The sequence below is a fragment of the Gopherus flavomarginatus genome, chromosome 14 (assembly GCF_025201925.1).
Source record: "Gopherus flavomarginatus isolate rGopFla2 chromosome 14, rGopFla2.mat.asm, whole genome shotgun sequence".
In the NCBI taxonomy this organism is placed as follows: Eukaryota; Metazoa; Chordata; order Testudines; family Testudinidae; genus Gopherus; species Gopherus flavomarginatus.
This window is the reverse complement of record NC_066630.1, coordinates 35,086,967-35,111,688: the sequence shown is the minus strand read 5'-3', so window position 1 is coordinate 35,111,688 and position 24,722 is coordinate 35,086,967. Positions and strand designations below refer to the sequence as shown.

Here is a 24,722-nt window from a genome sequence, read left to right as displayed (position 1 = left end):
GTCTACTTCTGCACCCTAGCTTGAAGGAAAGGACTGCTGGACCCTGACTAGTTATGTGGTAAGAAATCACGAGGTAAGCTAAGCACAATTTTCTTTTGTAAGCATGAAAAACTGCCATTGGAAAAAATTCGCTGTGGTATCCAAGACCACTAACAACGTCGTCAGGTTCTTTCTCTGCTCAGAAATGCAAGCGTGTATCAGTTTTACTAAACCACACACCCCATATTCATTTTGATAAGTGGACATGCACATCCATATACTGTCTTTTAATTGCAATAGAAATAATTGCCCAACTAGCAAACTGATCACCACATAAAGCATTTCTGTACGGTTCATCAATACATGCATATGGCACGTTTACCACCCTCGTGTGATGGTTTTCCAGCCAAGACTGGGACTGATTTCCAGTCTCTGCAGAACTACCGTATATTTCATCAATTTTTTTTGTGTGAACACTTTTTATACAGAAGGTATTTATTCCCAGAATTGCCAACATATCACAGAAACAGAAGGATCATAATATCATCCACAGTTGACAATTCTCCTGAAAGTACATAATTTCCCTTTCTAACCAAGAGATAACACATCACTGCACTTCATCAATAAGTGCTACAGCGCATCAATAAAGGTTAACGGACTCCCTCCCCTCCAACTGTGCAGCAGAGTGAAAGTTAGAATTGAGACCATGGTATAGCAAATGCAAAAACAAAAAAAAGCTGGTACTGTGCACTATCCTGCAGCTGTGAAAGGGACCTATGGGATAGGCCCCAAATCAGGAAAAACAGCCCTCTGCAGGACAGTCCTTACACATCGGCTTAAAGTCAATGGGATTTGAGCACGTTCTTAAATTCTCTCCTCAATAAGGGTGGATTTAAGTATATGCTTAAGACTTAGACTCAGATCGTGAAAGGTATTTAGGGGCCTCACTTCCATTGATTTCAAAGAGTTAGGTCCCTAAATTAACAATCATAGTCTCAGCTTTTCAGCTGTGCATCGGGGCCTATAACTTCCTGGATCAAAAGGCCTTTCCTAATCCTCTTTAAGAGATTCACTTCCTACTTGTGCTGGCCAGTGAGTACTTATTTTTAAGGTCACCTGTGATCAGAAAATAAAATGCTTTAAGTGCTAAAATGCTGTCCAGGCTGTGTTGAATCAAGCAATCCAGCGATCCTCTCCAAAAGTCTAAATGCTTATTCAAAAACTTTGAATGATAAATTGAATGTTACCTAATGGCAGAAAGTTGTTTGTTTTTGTTTACTTGTGTTTTGCTGCAATGTCCTGAAGAGCTTTTATTTCAAAGCCTTTGTGTCTGAAGGGTATTTTCCCCCTCCAGTGTCTGAGAATGCCCAGCTACTTCTCATATTTGACGGTGTTCAGTACACTAAGGGCCTGAATCTCTATAAACTAGTCCCGTATGTCAGTAATTTCTTCCAGATCAAAGAGCACAGTGAGAGACACATGGGGCAGAAGTATGCATTTACCATTGCTCTGCTCGCCAGCAGAGGTCTGAAAAGGGGGATCTGGACCATCAAGGTGAGAAGATGATCAGCTGTTGTCAGATGATTTTCAGCTTCCATTGACTGTAAATCAATTTACATCATAAATAGTTGAAAGCTGCCATGAACCTGCCCAACTTGTATCCTGACTCAGCATCAGTTTAGCAGGAGTTTGACTGGAGTGTTGCTATGAATGAGACATCAGTACATAGGGAGGGGCAACAATGAAACTTCTTATCCTCACCTTCAAGGCCCTTCACAGCTCTGACCCTTCCTACTTACCTGCAGGTCTCTGATCATGTTGCCCTCTCACCCATTCTCTGGTCTGCCGGCAAAGCCCGCTTCCAATTTCATCTCCTCTCCTCCTCCCATTCTGCATAGAGCCCCCTCCCTGAATTAATCCATAATGCCACTGCCCTCTTCTCCTTCACGACCCACCTCTGTTGTAACACCTCCAAGGAGCCAGCTGATGATGGTTTGGTTTGTGCATCAGTTGGGGAGAGCTGATTTTCTGTATTTTAGCTACTGCACAATTTGGTGGTTCTTGCTGGCTCTCAGTAATCCCAGACCTATGTAGCAATGATTTTTTTTTATCTTCACGATCCTTGTCCTCATCTCCCCCTTTATCCTGCTCCTTTTATGTCACATTCACTTATCATGTTAAGTCTCAAATTAGATTATAATCTCTTTGGGGCTGTCTTTTACTGTATGTTGTATAGCAGACTAGTCTTAGCTGGGGGTCTTTAAACTCTACTGCGATACTAATAAATAACAATAAATTAAATCTAGTTTTGTGAATTATTTGGAATCAGGTTAAGGGGAAAAATCCTACTGCATATAGTGTGTGCAGATGTGGAATTCTGGCAAACGTCTGCAATAGGGTGGCCTTGTCTCCTAATAGTTTGTGAGATGCGCTAAATCAGCATGTTGGGTTGCAGCCCCCCAAGGTTCTTCTGAGCTTCGTTCATCACCTACTTCTGCCATGCTTAGCCTGCTTTATCAGAAGGCTGCTGTCCGTCATTGCTTCAGGTTTTTTCCTCTTCCACTGGAAAGGCTTCTTCACCTGCTTCTTCTGGGTGCAGGAAAGCCGTGGGCTGTGAAGCAGATTCCACATTAGCCAGATTTCGGCTACTTTTAGACTGTGGACTACCATGAGATCTTTGTAAAAGCAGGGGTCAAACGTCTGCAGGTGTGGGGCAGCTGAGGGTTTCACGATGCCAAACGTCTTGAATCCTTCATGCAAAACAGGTTTGAGATTGATTCTCTGCAAGCACATACCCAAAAAGACATCGTCAATGGGGAAGAGCTCCACCTCTTTGCAAGCCTGGAAGAGCTTTTTCATGGTGCTGCTGGACAATAAGAAGCCCCCTCCCCCTGCATAGAGTGGGTATGTGCCTAGCCCATACATCGTTTCTGGGATGTAGTATTTACTCTTCTGCACCCGGATTGGGTGAGCATTGTAGATGATGTCCCCAACAAAGAGGTCTTCTGCAGGGTCATGTCTGTCGAGGAAGTCAATGATGTTCTCCACATTGACAAAAACGTCAGCATCCCCTTTAAAAATGAACTTCACACTGGAACAAAACTCGTCAGCCCAGTTCAGGAAGTGGATCTCTTTCAGGGTCAGATTGAAGAAAGTATCCAGAAAGTCCCAGAGTAAAATATCCTGGTACATCAGACTCTCCTGATGGACAAGAATCTCCCATGTTGCAAGTGCCGTCTTGTTCTTTGGTATTCCCAGGAGGAAAACTCTTTGAACCTGCACCCCGTTCACCAAACCCTCCCTGCCCCAGGTCTTACGGACAATCTCACGTCTATCAAAGTCCTCAACCACCGATTTGATGGCTATAAGCAGGAAGGGACCTTCGGGTGTTCTCAGGCATTTCTTGGGCTGGTTAATGAGAAGATCAAAGTTCCGATTGTCCTTGTTTAGAAGGTAGCGCTTGAAGTCGAAGGCAGAATGAGCCAGCGGTGGAGGAGTGGTAGTTTGGGCCTTTTTACTTGCCACCTCTGCATCTTTAGCGATAGAAATGATTCTGGGTCGGCCAAATGTCACCTCCGCTTGAGGATGCCACTTGGGGGCTTCGGGTCCTGGGAAGATCCTCTGCATTGGGGAAGGTTTCTTGTGCGTTTGCTCCTTGTTTCCTGTTGGGGAAGTATGCTCCAACTGGGAATAGAGTAAAGAGCAAAGCACTACCACCAGGAAAAGGGTGCAGATTGCATCCCCTTTGAGCTGAACTCTCATTGTCTCCACACTTCTTGTAAGGAGTGTTAAAAGCTGTGCCTGGTGAACTGCTCAAAACCCACGTCCATCTGCAAATAAACACATCATACATCAGTGCAGAGCACTTAACATCTTCAAAGCACTCTGGTAAAATATTAATTCAATAATCACAAGACACCCGGGAGGGAGGTATTAATGTTCTTGTTTTACCAGTGGCAATGCTGAGAGCCATTAAGTGCTTTACCAAGAGCTAGACAGCAAACCAGTAACTGAGCCAGAAGTTGAACTCAGGAGGGCCTGACTGCCAGTCATTTGGTCTGACCTCTAGACCATGTTGCTGTTCAAGTTACCTATGGGAAACCCAACTTTTCCGCTGATACATGATTGATTCGTGCCCCTCCAAAACCACAAAAGATCCTGCCATTGTGTCCTGGAAGAACAGAGAGCAAAACTATGATCAAAACCATTCTTCTTGTCTCCTATAAATAAAACCCTTGATAATATTAAGTGGCTTCTTTAGTTCTTAAGTCCCCTCCATGTCATTCAAAAGCAAAGACACAAATCTGGCAGCTGAAGGCAGCTTGAAGGCTTCAGCCCTGGGTGGTGGGGCTCAGATTTTGGCTTTGGCTTCAGCCCCAGCAAGTCTAATGCCAGCCCTGGCGGCCTCATTAAAACAGAGTCGTGACCCACTCTGGGGTCCCGACTCTCAGTCTGAGAACCGCTCTTCTAGTCAGTTAGATTAGTAACTAAACTGCAAGAAGAAAAATAAGAGTTACAAGGATGCAGAAAGCAATATCTAAATATAGTCCAGGGAAAGAATTGGTCATGTGTCTATAGCTGGAACAGACACAGATCCTTTTTCACTGCAGTACATATAGCCACATTGTTTCCCACAGTGGCTAAATAACTAAGTGGAACAGAAGCAAATTGATGGCAAGAGTTGTTCCAACTTATCCTTAGGAGCAATTGGTTCCCTTTCTCCCCGGAGAAGGGTGTATCTATTTATTTAAGCCCTACACACCCAGGGGGAAGTGGTGATCAGAATCTGAGAACTATCTACACCAGTGGGATTTTTTGAAAGATCATTATGATTGATACACACACTTTCACTCACACACACACAATATTAAAGTGATATCTGATTACAAATCCTGTAGTTGCCATAATTTACATTCATAGATTTTTAAGGCCAGAAGGTACCATTATGAATGATCATCTAGTCTGACCTTCTGCTTAATCAAAAATTGATGCCTGCGGGATCCCTCTAGAAACACACCCGCTCAATGATGATTCCCCATTTAACATTATATTTTGAGATCTCTCAGTTAGCCAGTTCTTAGTCCGTTTAGTGTTTGCCATGCTAATTTTGTCTCATTCTAGTTCCTTAATCAGAATGTTGTGCATACCAAGTCAAATGTCTTACAGAAGTCTATTACGTCAACATTATCTTTTATCAACCAAACTTGTAAGCGGATCAAAAACAAATGTCAATTTCATATGACAAGATTTATTTTCCACACACCCAACTAGACATCTGCAAAGTGCTCTGTGTGGGGCGAAACCTGAAATACAATTGGAAGCTGCAGCTGGTGCAGAAAGCCACAGCCCATTTGTCACCCTGTCACTGGTGATCTCACTGTCAACGTGTTACTCTAGTGCTCTGAGGTCTGCACTGGCTTCCTCTGGGTTTCCAAGGACAGTTTAAGGTGCCGGTGCTGACTTCTAAGCCTTGAAGGCCCAGATTTTTGAAGGTGCTTAGGCATTGCTACCTATTTTTAAAAAGATTTAGGCTCCAAAGTGCCTGAACCCCATTGACTGCCAATGGGATTTAAGCTCCAAAACTACTGACTTTAGAATGAGTTAAGGCTGTTAAGTGCCTTTCAGGATTGGTCCCTCTATGAGAAAATCCAAGATATATTGGCAAATGATTATGTATCTCAGATCAAGTTAAAAGCTGGCAGTGTTTTTCATAAAATCTCGTCTCCTTCCCCATTTGAGAGAGGATTTTTTTTCTTTTGTGTAAATGTCTGATCTTACATCAGCTTTCAGATTCCAGATGATAATTAAGAACTTTGGATAAAAAGCTGGCTTTTTACTCCATTTAATTTTATCGACTAGGAGTTGGAATAAAATGTGTGTGTCATGAAGCTAGAAATTTCCATGACTTACAGATTTATCCTGCCAAAACTGTGGAGTCTGGCAATAGAATCCTTGTGAAGGAGCCAAAAAAAAATCCTGGATTGTTACATGCATGGGCTGATGGCCCAGTCCTTCTCTGTGTTTTCATTTACTGAAGGAAAGGACTCTGAGATACAGCAATATAATGCTCCAATAAAACAGATTAATGCTGAATATAAACTTCTAATTTAAAAGGAATTGCTAGCCCTGATCCTATATCAAATTAGATGGACCTTTGTGTTAATATTGGATATTTTTATAGCACTCATCCTGGCCTTGGCTATTAGCCAGGAGTCAGCTCCGTTTGAATTTGTCAGTGTGGGAAAAGCTCTCTAGGTCCTGTTACTGAACTTGGCCAACAAGATGCTGATGAGTCCTGCAGATCCCTTTATATTTCTTGAGTATTCATCACCAGTCAGCATCAGGAAAAACTAGGGTGATATCAAAGCAAGCAGAAAAGCTCTACCCCTTGGTACATAGGCCTGCAGCAAGAGCGTGGCTGTGGGGTAACGGACTTCATAGTGCAATGTGCTTCCATTTTGGAAGAGCAGGTTTTGCTCTCCGGGTGCAGCGTCTCACTCCTGGGACTAGCTGAAGCTGGTAGGTTCAAGCTATGACAGTAGGGATGGTTTTGTATCACTCAGGCTGCTCTGCCAACAAAACCAGACCCCTCCAGCCCTCTGTGGCTAGCTGGAAAACCTAGAGAAGCCTGAGGGTTCATTGCCAAGTTCTGCCCAGTCAGATTTCTTGCAACCCTTCTTCCCCGAAGTGAATGTGAAATCTTGAAATAGATGGTTGGGGGTCCCACCAGACAGGCTGTTGGACCTACAGCACCCCTACCACTGCTGTGAAAAAGGCAGGGCAAGGATACCTCCTTGCCCACCCTCTTGTTGCCCCTCGGGTGGCATTGGAAGAGAATCAGCAGATCTGGTGTAGGATTTCTTGATGGCATCTCTGGGCATTTGTTTAAATGGTGTGGGGTTGGCTGTATTTCCTGCAACCAGGGAAGTGTGTTGCCTATCAGGGTGAAGTCTTAGCGCTCCCCACTGCCCCAAAATCAATGACAAAACTTTCATTGACTTCTGTGAGGCCTAGATTTCACCCTGGGAGCGCAAACTCAAGGTATAACCCTGAGGTTGGATGGTTTACGACAACTGCTGGGGAGAGTTGCTTTTCTCGCCAGAGCCAGTCACTAGGCCAGCAGCTTGTTGGCAAAAGGCATAGATGGCAATGGAGACCTGGGCCTCTGAAGTTGAGGGAGAGGACTGTACAGGTGATCTCAGAAGCTCTGCCATTCCTTAGGTCAAATGATGCAAGAAGCCACAGGATTCCAGAGGTGAACCAGTAGCTGGGAGGGGTGACAGAGCATCAAGCTTCCCCCGAGACGCAAGGGGGCTGGATGAGTTACATGGCCTTTGCTTGAATAGCAGTGAAATCAGTCTCCAGGACATCTAGCCAGCTTTGCTAGCCCAAGAGACAGAGGAGTAGGGTCTATAGAACACAACAGTCAACCCCAGTGCGAAGAGAGAACGGGAAAACCATCTAAGTGTTTGCATCAGGAGCATTTTAAAGAGCTGAGACTGGAGAGGGACGTGCATGAAGAATGATGAAGATAGAAGAAATTGAAATAATAGAATCATAGAGATGTGGGGCTGGAAGCGACCTTGAGAAATCAAGTCCAGCCCCTGTGCAGAGGCAGGACCAAGTAAACCTAATCAGTGGTTCTCAACCAGAGGTACACAGAGCTCTTCCAAGGGGTATGTCAACTCATCTAGATATTTGCCTAGTTTTACAACAGGCAGCATAAAGAGCACCAGCAAAGTCAGTACAAACTAAAATTTCATTCAGACAATGGCTTGTTTATACCGCTCTATATACTATATACCGAGATGTAAGTACAATATCTATATCCCAATCGATTTATGTTATAATTATACGGTAAAAATGAGAAAGAGAAGCAATTTTTCAGTAATAGTGTGGCTGTGACATTTCTGTATTTTTATGTCTGATTTTTTAAGCAAGTAGCTTTGAAGTGAGGTGTAATTTGGGGGTATGCAAGACAAATCAGACTCCTGAAAGGGGGAAAGGTGGAGAGACAATGACAGACCATCCCTGACATGCATTTATCCAACCTGTTCTTAAAAAGACAAATGATTCCACCTCCCTTGGAAGCCTATTCCAGAGCTTAACTACCCTTAGAGTTGGAAAGTTTTTCGTAATATCAAACATAAATCTCCCTTGCTGCAGATTAAACCCATTACGTCTTGTCCTACCTTCAGTGGGCATGGAGAACAATTGATCAGAGTCCTCTTTATAACAGTCCTTAACATATCTGAAGACTTACCAGGTTCCTCCTCAGTCATCGTTTTCTCAAGACTAAACATGCCCCTTTGTTAACCCATTCCTCATAGGTCAGGTTTTCTAAACCTTTTTATCATTTCTGCTGGTCTCTGCTGGACTCTCCAAAATGTCCACATCTTTTCCAAAGTGTGGCGCTCAGAAAGGACACAGGACACAGCACGCCAGCTGAGGCCTCACCAGTGCTGAATACAGCAGGACATTTACCTCCCAAGTCTTATATACATCACTGCTACTAATGCACCCTGGAATGATATTAGCCTGTTTCACAACTGCATTACATTGTTGACTAGTATTCAATATGTGATCCACTGTCATCCCCAAATCCTTTTCAGCAGTACTACCACCTGGCCAGCTATTCCCTATTTTGTAGTGGTGCATTTGATTTTTCCTTCCTAAGTGAAGTATTTTGCATTTATCTTTATTTAATTTCATCTGGTTTAATTCAGACCAATTCTCCAATATATCAAGGTGGTTTTGAATTCTAATCCTGTTCACAAAATGTCTGCAACCTCTACCAGCTTGGTGTTATCTGCAAATTTTATAAGCAAACTCTCCACTCCATTGCTCAAGTCATTAAAGAAAACATTGACTAGTACTCAACCCAGGTCTGTCCCCTGCAAGACCCTACGAGATACATCCTTCCAGCTAGACAGCGAACCATTGATATCCACTCTTTGAGTATGGCCTTTCAACCAGTTGTGCACCCACATTATAGTGAATTAAGCTAGACCACATTTCCCTACTTTGCTTCTGAGAACATTATATGAGACTGTGTCAAAAGACTTACTAAAATAAAGACATATCATATCTACTGCTTCCTCCTTATCCACTAGGCCAGTAACCCTGTCAAAGGAAATTAGGTTGGCCTGGCATGATTTGTTCTTGACAAGTCCATGCTGACTATTCCTTATCACTCTGTTATCCTCTAGCTGCTTACAAACTGATTGTTTAATAATTTTTTCCAATATCTTTCCAGGTATTGAAATTAGGTTGACTGGTCTATAATTCCCAGGGTCCTCTTTGTTCCCTATTTTAAAAACAGGGTGCTATGTTTGCCTTGCTCCTGTCCTCTGGGACCTCACCCATCCTCAATTATTCCTTGAAGATAATTATGAATGATTTGGAGATGGCTTCAGCTAGTTCTTTAATTACCCTCGGATGAATTTCACCAGGCCCTGCAACTTGAATATATCTAACTTATCTAAATATTCCTTAAGCTGTTCTTTTCCTTATAGAGGAGGCTTCTCTTTTAACCCTCAGTACCCACTACTGAGCCCATCCTAGTCTCCTCTGAGTCTCCAAAGCCTCTGGTTGTGGTGGGAGTGCTGTACTCCGATAGCTCCCTGGATCTACAGCAGAGCTTTGCAGTGCCACTGATTGTCAACTTCTTTCTCCTCCTACTTGGGATAGAGGAAGATGCTGCAGGTCAAATGGAGGCAGTGGGCCTCATAGTCACGAAGACACTAATACTGTGAAGAACTTGCACCGAAGGCCCAGAATAAGCACCTGGAATGCCACACCAGACGTACTGCTACCGCAGGGAGTTTGTGGGCATGGGTTAGTATGATATCGGCCTGCTTGGTTCCCTGCCTGTTGCCAGCTTGCAGGCTATGAAGCTTCTGCCTAGGAAGTCAGAGTTGTTTGTAGAGGTTTCTCTTGGCAGGTGATTTGTATGAATTACCTAGTTGATTCAGCTGTGTTCCCAACTACACAGAGGCTACTGTCATCCACCCTTCACTGCTAGGTCCTCCAACAAGGAAAAGAATATGCTACCCTGATGCATGTTGTATATATCTGCACAGGGGCAGATTAACCCTGGGCTTCTAGCAGGCTGGAAAGTGTGCTGCTAAGCACAGTAGTGTGCAGCCTGGCCGGGGCCGTCCTTAGCCATAGGCAGAACAGGCAGCCGCCTAGGGCACCACTAGGTCTGGGGGCACCGCTCTGCTGGGAGCCTGGACAGACGGGAAGCAGTGGAGCATGTAAGAGCAGGGCTGCTGGGTCCTAGAGAGAGATGAATGCAGCACAGTCTACGGGAGAGGATTGGCTGCTGGGGTCTCTGGGAAGAGGTGAGGGAAGGAACTCACCTGTAGGGTGACCAGATGTCCCGATTTTATAGGGACAGTCCCGATTTTGGGGTCTTTCCTTATATAGGCTTCTATTGCCCCTCACCCCCGTCCCGGATTTTCACACTTGCTGTATGGTCACCCTAAGTGGTGGTAATTGGTACCTATATAAGACAAAGCCCCAAATATCGGGACTCGCCCTATAATATCAGGACATCTGGATCTGGACACCCTAGCTGGAAAGCGCGTCTCTCCCCTGGGCTGGAACTGATCATTTCATCCAGGGGGAGCTGCACTGGGCAGGATGAGCTGCTGTGGCTTCATGGGTGCCACGTCCCTGAGATCAGATGCTCTGCTAATTTCACCATGGTCAGTTGGGCTGGCAGTGGTGCCCATTGGCATGTGATTGGACCTGAGGGTTTGCTGCTGCTGTTGCCACTCTGCAGCCCAAGAGGTGGAATTTGGGGTCCTGCAGTTTTCCACCTATCTCCTCCTCTACTGCAGCTGTTGGACCAGCAGGCTGGGGGGTTAGCCAAGCATGAAAGCAGTACTGTGTTTCCATTTAGGTTGTCATTTAACAAATTTGGTCCCCAAAAATGCTTGCTAACAATCCTGAATTCAATTTCAATATTTTTTTAATCAATATCTTAGCTAAAAACAGAAAATTAAGTTGACAATTATTTGTGACAAGTTTGGTATGGGGAAGGGAGTGGGCCAGTTTTCATCAGAGAAACAAAAAATGTTGACTGACTTTCCTATAGTCCTGTTACTGCTAAATAGAGCCCTCCAACAACTGTAATATGCTCATCTCCTTACTAATGTATAGAGCAGGGGTCGGCAACCTACGGCACATGTGCGGCACGCGAGCTGATTTTTGATGGCATGCAGCGGCAGGCTGAGCAGCTGAGCCCACCACTGCTCTGGGGTTCCGGCAGCTGCCCCATTGCCACCCGGGGTCCTGGCCGCTGGACCCACTCAGCACCCACTGCTGACCTGGGGACCCCCAAGGAACCCCAGGCTGACAGCAGGCCAAGAAGGCCGGCGGTTGAGATCCTGGCTGAGCCACTCAACCCGCTGTCGGCCTGGGGTTCCATTCACCCAGCTGGTAGCGGGCTGAGCAGGACTAAATTCAACGAAATAGGAAAACGAGAGCAACTAATGAGAAAGTGCAAGAACCTAGAGCAGTGGTCTCCAACCTTTTTCATCTGGTGCCTGCCAGACAAAGGACTGTGGCAGTGGACGAGCATCCGCCAAAATGCCACCTAAATTCGGCGGCATTTCAGCAGCGACGCCTCTGGATGACGCTGCTTATCGGCAGCAAGCGGCGTCATCCAGAGCATCGCCGCCGAAATGCCACCGAATTTTGCTGGCATTTCAGCAGATGCTTGTCCGCCGGCCAGTATGCAGGTGCACTGAGAGGCCCCTGTGGGCGCCATGGCACCCCTGGGCACTGCCCTGGGGACCCCTGACCTGGAAAGCCTCCTGAAGCATGGCTATCGTTTTGATTTAAATGGACTTGAACTGTATGAAGAATTGAGTATACTGTCATCCATGTTGCCACATGCAAAATCGATGATGGACATTGTACAGTTTACTCATACCAGCAAACTTGTTGACATATATCCTAATGTGTACATTGCCACTCGTATTCTACTGACAATTCCTGTAACAGTAGCATCAGGAGAATGGAGTTTCTCAAAACTAAAACTCATTAAAAACTATCTCCGCTCTACAAGGAGTCAGGAACACTTGACTGGTCTTGCTATTCTTGCAATCGAAAAAGACATCACTTTGTCTTTGTCATACGATGACACTATTCCTGATTTTGCAGCCAAAAAAGCCAGAAAGATTGCTTTTAAATAAAAACAAATCCTTGTTTCAATACCTCTTCATAGAAATTTCTAATAAAATGTTGACAAATTAAAAAAAATATATTATTTGCATCATTCTGTCAAATCAGAATTTTTTCTATAGTGCTACTTCTTTAGTGTTAGTCCATCAGCATTACAGTGTGCTTAACGACGTTAAACTGGTTTTAATAACATGCATGTGGCAAGTTTTCCACTAGTGTAAGCTTATGTTTGTGTTGCTAAGAGCAAGACAGGCACAGGGGCACCAGATTAATAATCCCACCTAAGGCACCATAAATCCTAAGGACGGCCCTGAGCCTGGCTTTAGGAAGGGACCACTGCTGCTTTGGTGGGTCCTAGGCACTGGTGAGTCTTAATTTCCTTCTAAGATTTCTAAGCAAAGCATGCATTGTTTTACAGCACATTAAACTCTGAGAGAATCAGGCTGCATTGTTTGTTGTAGCATTACATTAAAACCAGCCAGAAATGCATCCACTGGTTAGTCTCGTTCCCCTTAAGCAGCAAAGCAAAAAGCAGAACGCATGAGAGTCTGTCCCTCCACCACAAAGGGGTGGAAGAAAGTAACCCTCCTTCTCAAAGAATGGAAATACCAATAGGAGGAATTACTTCAAGCACGTTAATAAACAGCCCTGTCCAGATCCAGATGTGTAGTGGAGTTGTACTGCTGTGACTTTGTGCACTGGATGCGTGGATTCTAGTCCTGGCTCTCCCACAGATCTGCTGGGTGACCCTGAGCAAGTCGTGTGCCCTCTCGGTGTTTCACTTTCCCCCGCCTGTAAAATGGGGATAACGAGAATTATCTGCCTGTTAAAGCCGGCTGAGAATGAAAGTGCTGATTATTGTTTTGTTCACCACTTTGTGTTTGCTTTATAAGGGACCTTCCAGCTGTTAAAAGGATTGCATGTTTCTCTCATCTCAGTGCAGCAACCTGTGAGCTCTTTTGGAACTTCTGCTAAAACGCTGTTCTGTAGCTCTCTAGCAATTCTTGTTCCGTTCACTGACACTCCCTAGGCTTCTTTCAAAGGTAAACAAGGAGAGAAAAGAGGAAGCTGAATTTTTACCAGGGACAGAATGCCTCCTTTCACAACACAGAGCAGGATCCTGGCCCATTCGACACTGGAACCAACTCGCCCACCACTGAAAGTGAAGATCTGGAAAAGTCTCCATGGTAAGCTTTCTGGGCAATACCTGTGCTCCAGTCATGACTGCTATTCCACCATGTTTCTGTTATCCCTATAATATCTGGTTATGTTGGGCCCAAATCTGTTTAAAACAAACAAAATCTTCCTACAAATAAGGAACAACAGAGACCAATGTAGATTTTTATTGTGAACTGGAAGCCAGAGACTTTTTTTAAAGCCGAGAATCAGGATTTTTTTTCATTTATTTCCAGGAAGATTCTGTCTAGCCAGCCCAAGGGTCAGAAAGCTTGGTTCTGTGCCCTGCTAACCTGTGCGTGAGCAGACTATGATCAGACAGAGGTTCCAGAAAGCTTCTATCTCTTTTCAAGTGGGTGGAGTGACACGGGGGAAGGGTGGCAGGATGCTGCATCCGAGAGAGACATGATAAGCTTGTCTCCAGTTGTGCTGCATTCTATGCTGGAAGGGAGAGAGGAGAGAGTGGTTGTGCTAATGTGTTGGCACAAGCATGTGTCAAAGCAGTGACTGCTCTGTCCCCATGCACCCTGTAACAGTGGTTTCTCCTTTGCTCTGCATCACCTGGCCAGGATTCAGTCTCTCAACCCCATACCTTCCTGAGTGCAGAGTCTGTTTACTCAAACTGTGAGCAATCTCACCTGATGTGACTCTTGGACAGGTTTCAAATCATGCTTTATTTGCAGAGTATGAGAAATTTGTGGGGGTTGGAAAAGTTCCTTGCAGGAGCCAGTCTCGTTGATTTTAAAACAGCAGGTTATTCAATTCTCCTTCCACCAACATCACATCCTCCCTTCCCTCCTCTCCCTTCACTCAGAATAACTAAATAGATAAAAGGCTTGCCAGAAATAAGAACAAGCCATGGAACTATGCAACATTTCCCAGAACAGGCTGGATGGAGCCTCGCTCTGGAGCCAGAGATTCGAAGGCCAGAAGGGACCATTGTGATGATTTAGTCTGACTCTGGCCATAGAACTGCCCCAGAATAATTCCTAGAGCAGAGCTTTTAGGGAAACCTCCCATCTTTATTTCAAAATTGTCGTGGAGAATTCACCATGACCCTTGATAAATTGCTCCAATGGTTAATTATTCTCACTATTAAAAATTTACACCTTATTTCCAGTCTGAATTTTCCTAGCTTCAACTTCCAGCCATGAGGATCAAGCCATACCTTTATTGGCTCGATTGAAGAGCTCATTATTTAATTATTAGTTCCTCATCTAGATATTCATGAATGTAATCAAATCACCCCTTCACTGTGTCTTTGTTAAACTAAATAGATTGAACTCCTTGAGTCTCACTATAAAGCATGTTTTCTAATCCGTTAATCTTTCTCATGGGTTTCCTCTGAACCCTCTCCAATTTATCAATATCCTTCTTGAATTGTGGACCCCAGAACTGGATACAGTATTCCAGTATTACAGTGTACCAGTGCCAGATATAGAAGTAAAATAACCTTTCTACTCCTACTTGAGATTTTCTTGTTTATGCCTCCTGGGATCACATTAGTTCTTTTGGCCATAGCATCACACTTGGCAGCTCATGTTCAGCTGAGTAGCCGCCATGACCCCCAAATCTTTTTCTGAGTCTCTGCTTCCCAGGATAGAGCCCTTCATTCTGTTTCCAAATGTATGTTTACATTTAGCTGTATGAAGATGCATATTGTTTGCGCCCAGTTTACCAAGCGATCTAGACTGCTCGAATCAGTGACCTTTCCTCTTCGTTATTTACCACCCCTCCCCCAATTTTGTGTAATCTGCAAACTTTATCAGTAATGTTTGTTTTCTTTCAGGTCATTGATAAAGGTGTGAAATAGTGTAGAGCCAAAACCTGTCCCTGTGGGACTTCACTGAAAAACCTCCCTCTCGATGGTTCCCTGGTTTGCCTGTTGACACCTCTGAATTAACCAGATTCCCCTCCCACATTGTCAGACCACCTCATCAGCCCTGTCACCGGCCTTTATAGTTCCCACCCAACTTCGGTTTCCCCATCAACCATTGCTTCAATTCTTACCAGCAATGCCCCACAGGTGGCGTTGTTCTTCACAAGTTTTTGTACCTCCATACCTCCACACCCAAACATCCCCTCCGAGAAAAGCTTTGTGCTCCTTAGTCCTACTGGGACAGATAAGAACCCAGGAGGGTATTCCCTTGTAACCTAGTAGACAGACTTTTCATGCCATGGATGAACATAGCCATCCCATGGATCAACATAGCCATCCTTTCCCCTCCCTTTGCATTTCCAGTCTGAGGAAAGCATAGTGGCTTGGTTGAGGGAGCAACCTGAGAAGAAAAGAGGGGGGAAAAACAACACTGGTGTGATTGACACTGAGTGAGTTCAGAACAGAAGAATGAGAGAGAAACCATTCCCTCAAAAACTCCTTCTTCAACTATGTATCAGTCACCTTCTGGGGAGCAGATCAGTATAACTATGTCCTGTACCTTGAGCCCACTCTCTGATTAGACTTAAGCCTTGTCGATTCAGAGGCCACGTCTACACTACCCGCCGGATCAGCAGGTAGTAATCGATCTACCAGGGATCAATTTATCACGTCACGTCTAGATGCAATAAATTGATCCCTGAATCGACACCCGTACTCCACCTCAGCAGGAGTAATAAGCGGAGTCGATGGGGGAGCTGCAGCAGTCGACTCGCCGCCCTGAGGATGGCCAGGTAAGTCGAACTGAGATATTTCAACTTCAGCTACGTGAATAGCATAGCTGAAGTTGCATATCTTAACTCGATTTCCCCCTCACCCCCAATGTAGGCCAGCCCAGACAGTCGCACTGATTAAATTAGTTCTCACCCAGTAGAGACCCGTGTGTGGACATGCCTGTTAGGGAGCTGGTTTGGTTTACGTTAAATAGATTCCTACTGGATTCTAAATTGACTTAAGCTAAACCGCAATAATCCTGGTTTACACTGAGATAAGAGAGTCAGTAAATAGCCTGGTTCACACTGGTTTCACTACATTGTTTTTAAATCACACATTAGTTCCATTAGTGTAGTTTTGTCATCTGGATGAGGCCCATGTTTGGTCCCTTCAGAGCAGCTCTAGTTCTCAGCACAGTATTAATTCTGACATGAGTAGCTGAAACGTCTTTGGCAGGAGCAGATTTTAACTATATAATGCCAGTATTTTTTAAAAGAAAATCGATTCTATTTCTGGCCTTGACTCTCACATGCCTAGTCCCAGTATTTATTGGGTTTCTTCAGGCAAACTCACAAACCTCATCAAAGTTTATAACACAAATGGCTGTGGTGCCATGAGGACTTCTCTACATGCATGAAAGGGCGCCTCGGGAAGAGGTCTAATTGGAAGTTATACCATTACAAAGCAAAGCACTGTGGTTTGATCTCAGCTCAGTTAGGAACGAGATGCTTTGTAATACAGCCCGCTGGGAAGCCAGGCAAATGTTGTATGAAGCCCTGGCAAAGGAAACCACAAAAACAACCAGCAAACTAATTTATTAAAAAACCAGCCTCAGGAAGATCCCTAGAAGTTTATAAATCCATAAACAAACTTTGAAAATGTGCTTTGTGTAGCTGAACAGCTTTAAGCAGTTTTTCCAGTAAGCCTGGAGCCTTATCCAAAGCCCCTGGAACTCAGCGGAAAGTCTCCCATTTACTTTAGTGGGCTTTGATCAGCTCCTAGCATGATGGTCCATGAACAGATCTCCTAGGTGCTACCACAGTACAAATAATGAGTACTACTATAGTACTAGCCATGGGCACTGCTATGGCAGATAGTACTGGCACGGTGCTGTTACTATTAAGCCCCACGTGTGAGCAGGCCGGACGTTTTAAGCCTTCGGCCATGAAAGGAGATGTGGTTTGTCCAGGGTGACCCTTCTGCAGAGCTCTGGACCTTTAAAATGTACAGCTGTGGTTATTGATATTTACTATTGGTTTTGCTGTGACACCTAGAGACCATGGGGCTAGGTACTGTATATACACAGAACAAAGAGATGGTGCCTGCCCCAAAGACCTTACAAAACCCCTGTGTGAGCCGCCTCTCATTCTAGCATGCTTTAACTGACATAGTCAAGATTATTGCAGGACAGAATGCTACAATTCTCATTAGTTTGTCCATTGGCACTAATCCTATGAAGTGCAATTAATCCCATTAGTTTTCAAGCCGGTTTCTTCCTTTTTCTGGTGAGTCAGATTTCATCACAGAGCCCCTCATTTCACCTATCAGTTTTATTAGCCATTCCTTTTTAATGCCACCAATACACACATTAGATTTTGAGAAAAGCTCTAAAACGGTTTCGGAGGCTAGCTGGGTACGTTTCGGAGGCAGAGCTATCTGGCTATCTGTTTGTAGTTTCAAAATGCTGTATTCAATCAACTTATCAAATGCAAAAACTGGAAAGCAGTTGCTACCTCCAGAGACGTTTTCTGATTGCAAAATATTGTAAAATAAACCCAAAATTAAATGAGGAAAAGAACCCAAGCTTTTGGGCCCAACCCTGGAGCCCTGGATCTGCATTTGCTGAGTGCCCATGACTCCCACTGAAACTACCACAATTCAAGGTGCTTGCAAGGGATTGGTCTCACACAGATTGGCCTTGTATGAGTGAGGGTTACAGGATCAGGTGCTATTTCTGTGTCTCTGACGTGCATTCACAGGCCTTGGTCTGTAGGGGCTATTACAGTATTTCACCACACCCTGAGCAGCAGGTGCTGCCGGCCTGCCTCACTGCATGGGAAGGCTGAGGAGAGATTGTGCCTCTGAGGAGGCAGCGAAAGGTACCCCCTGGGTTTTTGTGTTTGAGACTGTTTCTTTTTCGTTTGGTGGAGGGCCACCCCTTAGGCCGACCCTCAGGGACTAAGGGAGCACAGGAAGGGGAAGGCAAGCCCCTGAGTGGGGCTGATTACCCCAGGCTCACCATCGCCAGGGGCGGAAATGCTAAATCTGGTGAAATGAAGGAGGTGCCTTGCCACACAGCTTAATATGGAATTAGGAGCCTGCCTTTAGCTTCCTGTTTTTGAAAACTTTGACCCACATGCCCCCTAAGCTCCAGAATAATGCTACAGCCTTTATAGGATAGTGAAATAAGTGTAGGAGTTTTCTTGATACTCAAAATAAGGGACAACATCTTTTAAATCTCTGTTTCTGCCCCAACAATCTGCGTCACTTGCTTTCTTTCCTTCTCCCTGTTCCTCCGATCCCCCATGAAATGGTAAATCTGGCTTTTTTTGATGATCTGCCATTGGTGAACAGCAACTAAAATTCATTTAAGTTTCTCGCATTAGCATCCTCCATAACGATGTACAACGCTATTACAATTTGTGCTGCAAATATTGCAATTTCCCTAAATACATATATAATAGTACTTTACTCTGGGAGTATGCCCCATCAATTGGAATGGGATGCTCATGAAGTAAAATACAGTGTGAGTAAGAGTATCACAGTCTGACAAAAAAGCTGTTTAAATGGTCGTATGTGACATTCTGGTAAATTCTAATGAACTATATATATATATATTTACAATGATACACAGTTTGCAAAATTATGTGTACATGGATTGAGCTCCACAGATTACACCACTGGAAACTCTGGTGAAGAGGACTGCATAAAAATTGTGAGTGCAACCCAAAAAAGAAGGTCTTGTAAGCATAACATGCCCATATTTTCACACGATTACGTTCAGAATGTAACAGCCCTTCTGGCAACTCTAAGACTCCCCATAAAGAAGACCTAATGTCTTGCCTAAAAATATCTAAAAAAATGCAAAGAAGATGCTGTTGTGAAGTAAAGCACAAGCCTATGCAAAGCTGGCCAGAGACAGTTCATTTTAACTGGCTCTGCTGCATATTAAAATGAGCTGCATAGCTTCTTTCATAAACCACTGCGGGAACAAAAAACTGTAGGACTGACTAAAATAAAAGCTTGACTATAAGAGAGTTTCCAGTTTGCATTGCCTTTAGTATAACATGTCCCCCTGATCAATCATAAATACTAGATACTTACATCCAATTTGATAGTGTAGGTCCTGTGTCCCCTCAGCAACGTTTCATCAGTGGGTTGCCAAGTAGGCACATCTGGAGACAGTTAGTGGAGACATTCCTTAGCCTCTAACTGAAACTGAGGAAATCCTTGCCGAGCAAAGCAGTGCTGAGTCTCCTGCATTTGGGGGCATTTTTGTTACGGAAGCCACCGAAATTCCTCCATGCATGTATGTGTGCTAATGTGGCTCGTGACAACACTCTACGTCTCTTCTTTCCAAACACTCTTACTGTAGTGGTGAAAGGGGCAACTGCATTAGGGAAAGGAGCTCATTTTTCCAAGTGCTTGTCATGTGATTTAGGCAGATGTCTCAGCACACAGGCTCTGGGAAGTTAGAGAGAGCTCTGAGTGCAGATGTTTGCTGGCACTGAACAGGGGTTGGCTGCTTGACTGTAAATACAGTGATAGATCACACAGCCTGTGTCAGGTCTGGAAGGCATTCCACATATGTTTCTTAGAACAATAGTGTTAATGCCTCATATAAAAGGGGCAGAAAATGTAAATTGCTGGGGATTAAAACATGGTACCAGAGTAGTGATTTCTTATTACCACTGAAAGAGCAGCAAAGAGTCCTGTGGCACCTTATAGACTAACAGACGTTTTGGAGCATGAGCTTTCGTGAGTGAATACCCACTTCGTCAGATGCATGTAGTGGAAATTTCCAGGGGCAGGTATATATATGCAGGCAAGCTAGAGATAATGAGGTAGTTCAGTCAGGGAGGATGAGGCCCTGTTCTAGCAGTTGAGGTGTGAAAACCAAGGGAGGAGAAACTGGTTCTGTAATTGGCAAGCCATTCACAGTCTTTGTTTAATCCTGAGCTGATGGTGTCAAATTTGCAGATGAACTGAAGCTCAGCAGTTTCTCTTTGAAGTCTGGTCCTGAAGTTTTTTTGCTGCAGGATGGCCACCTTAAGGTCTGCTATAGTGTGGTCAGGGAGGTTGAAGTGTTCTCCTACAGGTTTTTGTATATTGCCATTCCTAATGGTTTTTAAATGGACACAAATCAGATATTAGGAATGGCAATATACAAAAACCTGTAGGAGAACACTTCAACCTCCCTGGCCACACTATAGCAGACCTTAAGGTGGCCATCCTGCAGCAAAAAAACTTCAGGACCAGACTTCAAAGAGAAACTGCTGAGCTTCAGTTCATCTGCAAATTTGACACCATCAGCTCAGGATTAAACAAAGACTGTGAATGGCTTGCCAATTACAGAACCAGTTTCTCCTCCCTTGGTTTTCACACCTCAACTGCTAGAACAGGGCCTCATCTTCCCTGATTGAACTACCTCATTATCTCTAGCTTGCCTGCATATATATACCTGCCCCTGGAAATTTTCACTACATGCATCTGACGAAGTGGGTATTCACCCACGAAAGCTCATGCTCCAAAACGTCTGTTAGTCTATAAGGTGCCACAGGACTCTTTGCTGCTTTTACAGATCCAGACTAACATGGCTACCCCTCTGATACTTATTACCACTTAATTCTTCCCTCTGTGCTCAAGTCAAGCGAAGCGCTTTACTGAACACCGGGTCTGGTAAAAAAAACGCAATTATTTTCCATGAAAATCTTGAAGGCAACAAAGCCGTGTTCAGGTTGTTCAATATTTTTCACAGACTTTTATTTTTTTTGTCCAAATATTTTTGTATAGAATTTCTAACTTAAAATTTTCATTTAGAGTCAAGTGGATTCAAGTGAAAAATGAAAAAAAATGATGTTTGGTTTTGGTTTCTCTAGTAGGAAAAAAAAATCTGGGGGACTAAATTGAATGAGGGACCAAAAAACATGGTTTTTTCCCTTTTGATTTGAATCAAATGGAATTAAAACAAAAACATTAATTTAGAATGGCATCTACATTCAAGTAGTTACTGGTTTGCTGAATAGTCATGGGCGAGTTATAGTGCCTCCTTGTGCCTCAGTTTCCCCATCTGTAAAATGGGGATCAGAATACTGACTTCCTGTGTGGAGTGCGTTGAGATTTACTGATGAAAAGTGCTATAGAAGAGCTAGGGAATATGAGAAGTATTTATTAGTAGAATTACTTTTTCATTTTTGACAAAACGGAAAATTTTAAATGATACAATTTTTAAAAAAAATGTTCATATTGTCCAAAAAAAGCAAATTTTTGGTAAAAAAATAATGATTTTAACCAAAGCATTTTCACCAGCAATACTGACCACACAGGTGTGTAAGTGATATATCATAAACTTTTCTACTATGGACAGGTACAACTGAGCAACTTCAGCTAATATTTAGTCCCTTGAAACAGAACAGCTTATTAACAAGTAATGTGACCAACGCACCCCTCCCCCAGCCTTTACCATTACTGGCCTTATTCTTTCCCCATGGAAATCAATGGAAATCTTCCCACTGATCCCAGTGGGAGCAGAACTGAGCTGTGAGTCAGAGACAGGGCTGTGCCTAATTTTCATTTTGCCCCAGGGGATATAGTCAGCCAAGCTGGGAGTCTGCCCTGGAGTCTGATACCTGGCTGGATACTGCATTGCACTTCCAGCCTGAAGCCAGCCACTTCTGGAAGGAGGCACTACCTTCCAGACAGAGAAGCAGCTCCCTAGGTCTGCTGTTACTTTTACAATGCTCCCTCTGGGCCCCAGCCACCCAGAGTGGACACGGAAGCATGCTGTAGACTCACTGTTCCTCCCCTCCTGTGAGTTTTGGTGCCTCCCTGTCCCTTTGCTTCCTTCTGCAGGATGAAGATAAACAGGGAGCCTCCTAAATCATACCTCTCCTCTGTGGGTAGTTGCTGCTGCTGTTTTGAGACCCATGCAGTAGGGACTGGAAGGTAAGGAGAGGAACAGTGGCCAAGGTGGACCCCTCTCTCCTGACACTGCTACCTATTCATTGATTTGATGTGTCTATTTTCTTCAGCTGTTTCTTGTCACATGCTCTGAGGCAGAGACTGTCATATTTCTGTAATGTGAGCATATAGCTTCTAGCAGCATGGGGGCCTCAATCTCAGCTAGAGGATCTCAGTGCTACTGCGGTACAGATAATTAATAGTACATGGCTTTTCCGAGGCGTCCTGCAGATGGAAGACCCAGAGGAGCATTGCCTGTTGGCCAAAGGGGCAATAGATCCACCCAGAGCTTTTGATAGACAGAGGAATTTTGCGGAGCTCAGTTACTCAGCACATGGCGAGTGTGCTAACATTGACACACTGCTGGACTTGTTTAGAGGCCTCACTGGAATGAATTAGGAGAATGTGGTTTTATTAGCTGTTCGCAGATTTACTGTTTCCCATCACGTGTGTTGGGCTGTACAGGGTATTCTTTGAGCTGGCACTGGTTCTCCAACCCACTGGATGGCATCTTGTCCCTCAAGGGTCACTGGACAAGGTTGGGCAGAAGGCTCAATCTGGCATGTGAAGCTTTTAAATGAGCCAAGACCTACCCCGCCAAAAGAGAACTGAAACTGCTCATGATCAGATTTGGCTGTGTAGGAGCTGGATTTTATAATGTACTATGAGAATTAATGTATGATTTGATTTCATCCTGTCAGCCACCTTTTTTGAATAGCAGAAAGGAATGACAGACCAGAACAATCCTTCTGACTGATTATGGTCACCTTCTGTTTTAGGATAAGTTATGATGTCTACTATGGTTTCCTATATGTATTACAAATTAGGCACTCTAGTTAAATATACATTTCTTTGTTTTAAGGTTTAGTAGGCAAAAGACAGAACTCTCTATTGTGTCTATGTTAAGTAGATTAGAGAAACATTGAAGGCAAGGTTTAATTTGCAATGCCTTTGGGGATAGCTTAGTGGTTTGAGCATTGGCCTGCTAAACGCAGGGTTGTGAGTTCAGTCCTTGAGGGGGCCACTTAGGGATCTGGGGCAAAAATTGGTCCTGCTAGTGAAGCCAGCAGGCTGGACTCTACGACCTTTGAAGGTCCCTTCCAGTTCTAGGAGATTGGTATATCTCCAATGCCTTTTTGCTCAATATAAAATACTACTGTTTGTATTCTCAATGTTTGTGTGAATGAGAATGCATTCATCAGGAAAAGATAAGGTGTGAAGGCCATTGTTATAGCCAGAGTCAAGGAAGAAAAAGTAATGAGACTTAAAAGACATCAAAGAATCATCAACGCGCATCTATAATAAAGGGCAGATTGACGACCCTGAGGTAAAGGCTGGCACCCCTGAGGACAATTGATTAAATCAGAACAAAGGACAGGATGACCCTCTCGGAGCTGTATTGAAATGTTTACACCAATCAAAAAGTAACCAATCACAAACTGACACAGCAAAATCCATAGACTTCAACAAAGGAAAAAAAACTATAAGAACCAGGGTGCTTGGCCATGGGACCTTGGGTTCGTCCTGCCACACTCCAAGAGCATCGGATCGTAACTGACAAGAGCCCAGCTCCACACTCGTGCTCAATCTAACTGGCCATTAGATTGACTTGAGCTACAACAGACTGGTAATTATGAACATCACTGGCAGGATTATATGTGTGTAGGTGTGACTAAAAAGCATATGCTACCTGTTGTATTCTCAATAAATGCTGTGTATTTACCTTCCTCTATAAAGATCCCATGTGCTTTGTATGAGCATAACAGCTGATTGTCAAACGTCGCTCTTGTCCATCACTAGGGCAGAGAGTACTACACTCTGAGAGCCTCCCCTGATACAATGATCCATGGGGTTAGGATTAGAACAGGGTGATACATGGAAGAAGGATGGTCTAGTGGCTAAGGTATTGGACTGTGGAAAAATCCTGACTCCACTTAAGTCAATGGTAAAACTCCCGTTGACTTGAGTGGGAACAGGATTTCATTCCTGGGTTCAGTTTCTGGTTCTGCCAAGACTTCCTGTGTGACCTTGGGGAAGCCACTTAATCCCCTCATGCCTCAGTTTCTCATCTGTAAAACTGAGATGATCATTCCCTACCTCTCAGGGATGTTATGAGGACAAGTTCACTAATGTTTGTGAAGTGCTCAGATACTGTGGTCAACGAGGTGAGCTACTTACGTGGCCAACTTACATCATGGCATTGAAACTAAGGGAACTTTGCCTGTCTTCAAGCTTTGTAACAAACCTCAATTTCTGGTCATATTTGCTGACAGGCCAATCAGAATTATAGGTGGAACCTCTATGGAACTTGGTGCTGAAGCTTGGTTGTGATGGGAAACCGGAGCATTTAACTGGGGAGGAAGCAACCCTGCAAACCAAAAATCACTGACGTTTGCACAGCTGTCACCAGAATCCAAACCACATGGGCTTTGCACATCCCTGTTTCTGGACAGCAGGATTCTCCTTATTATATTTGTTTTACCACAGTGCTTAGGAGCCCTTGTCACAGACCAGGACCCCATTGTACTAGGTGCGGTGCTAA

General features: G+C 44.1%; 1 protein-coding gene across 1 annotated transcript; it reads right to left on the bottom strand.

Annotated features, from left to right (window-relative positions):
* Positions 1-301: 301 nt before the first annotated feature.
* Positions 302-19,570, bottom strand: B3GNT9 (UDP-GlcNAc:betaGal beta-1,3-N-acetylglucosaminyltransferase 9). The gene is made up of 2 exons (XM_050922784.1): positions 19,325-19,570; positions 302-3,809 (listed from the first exon to the last, which is right to left on the bottom strand). The coding sequence occupies exon 2, from the start codon at positions 3,739-3,741 to the stop codon at positions 2,464-2,466; it is 1,278 nt and encodes a 425-aa protein (XP_050778741.1). The 5' UTR covers positions 3,742-3,809; positions 19,325-19,570; the 3' UTR covers positions 302-2,463.
* Positions 19,571-24,722: the final 5,152 nt, after the last annotated feature.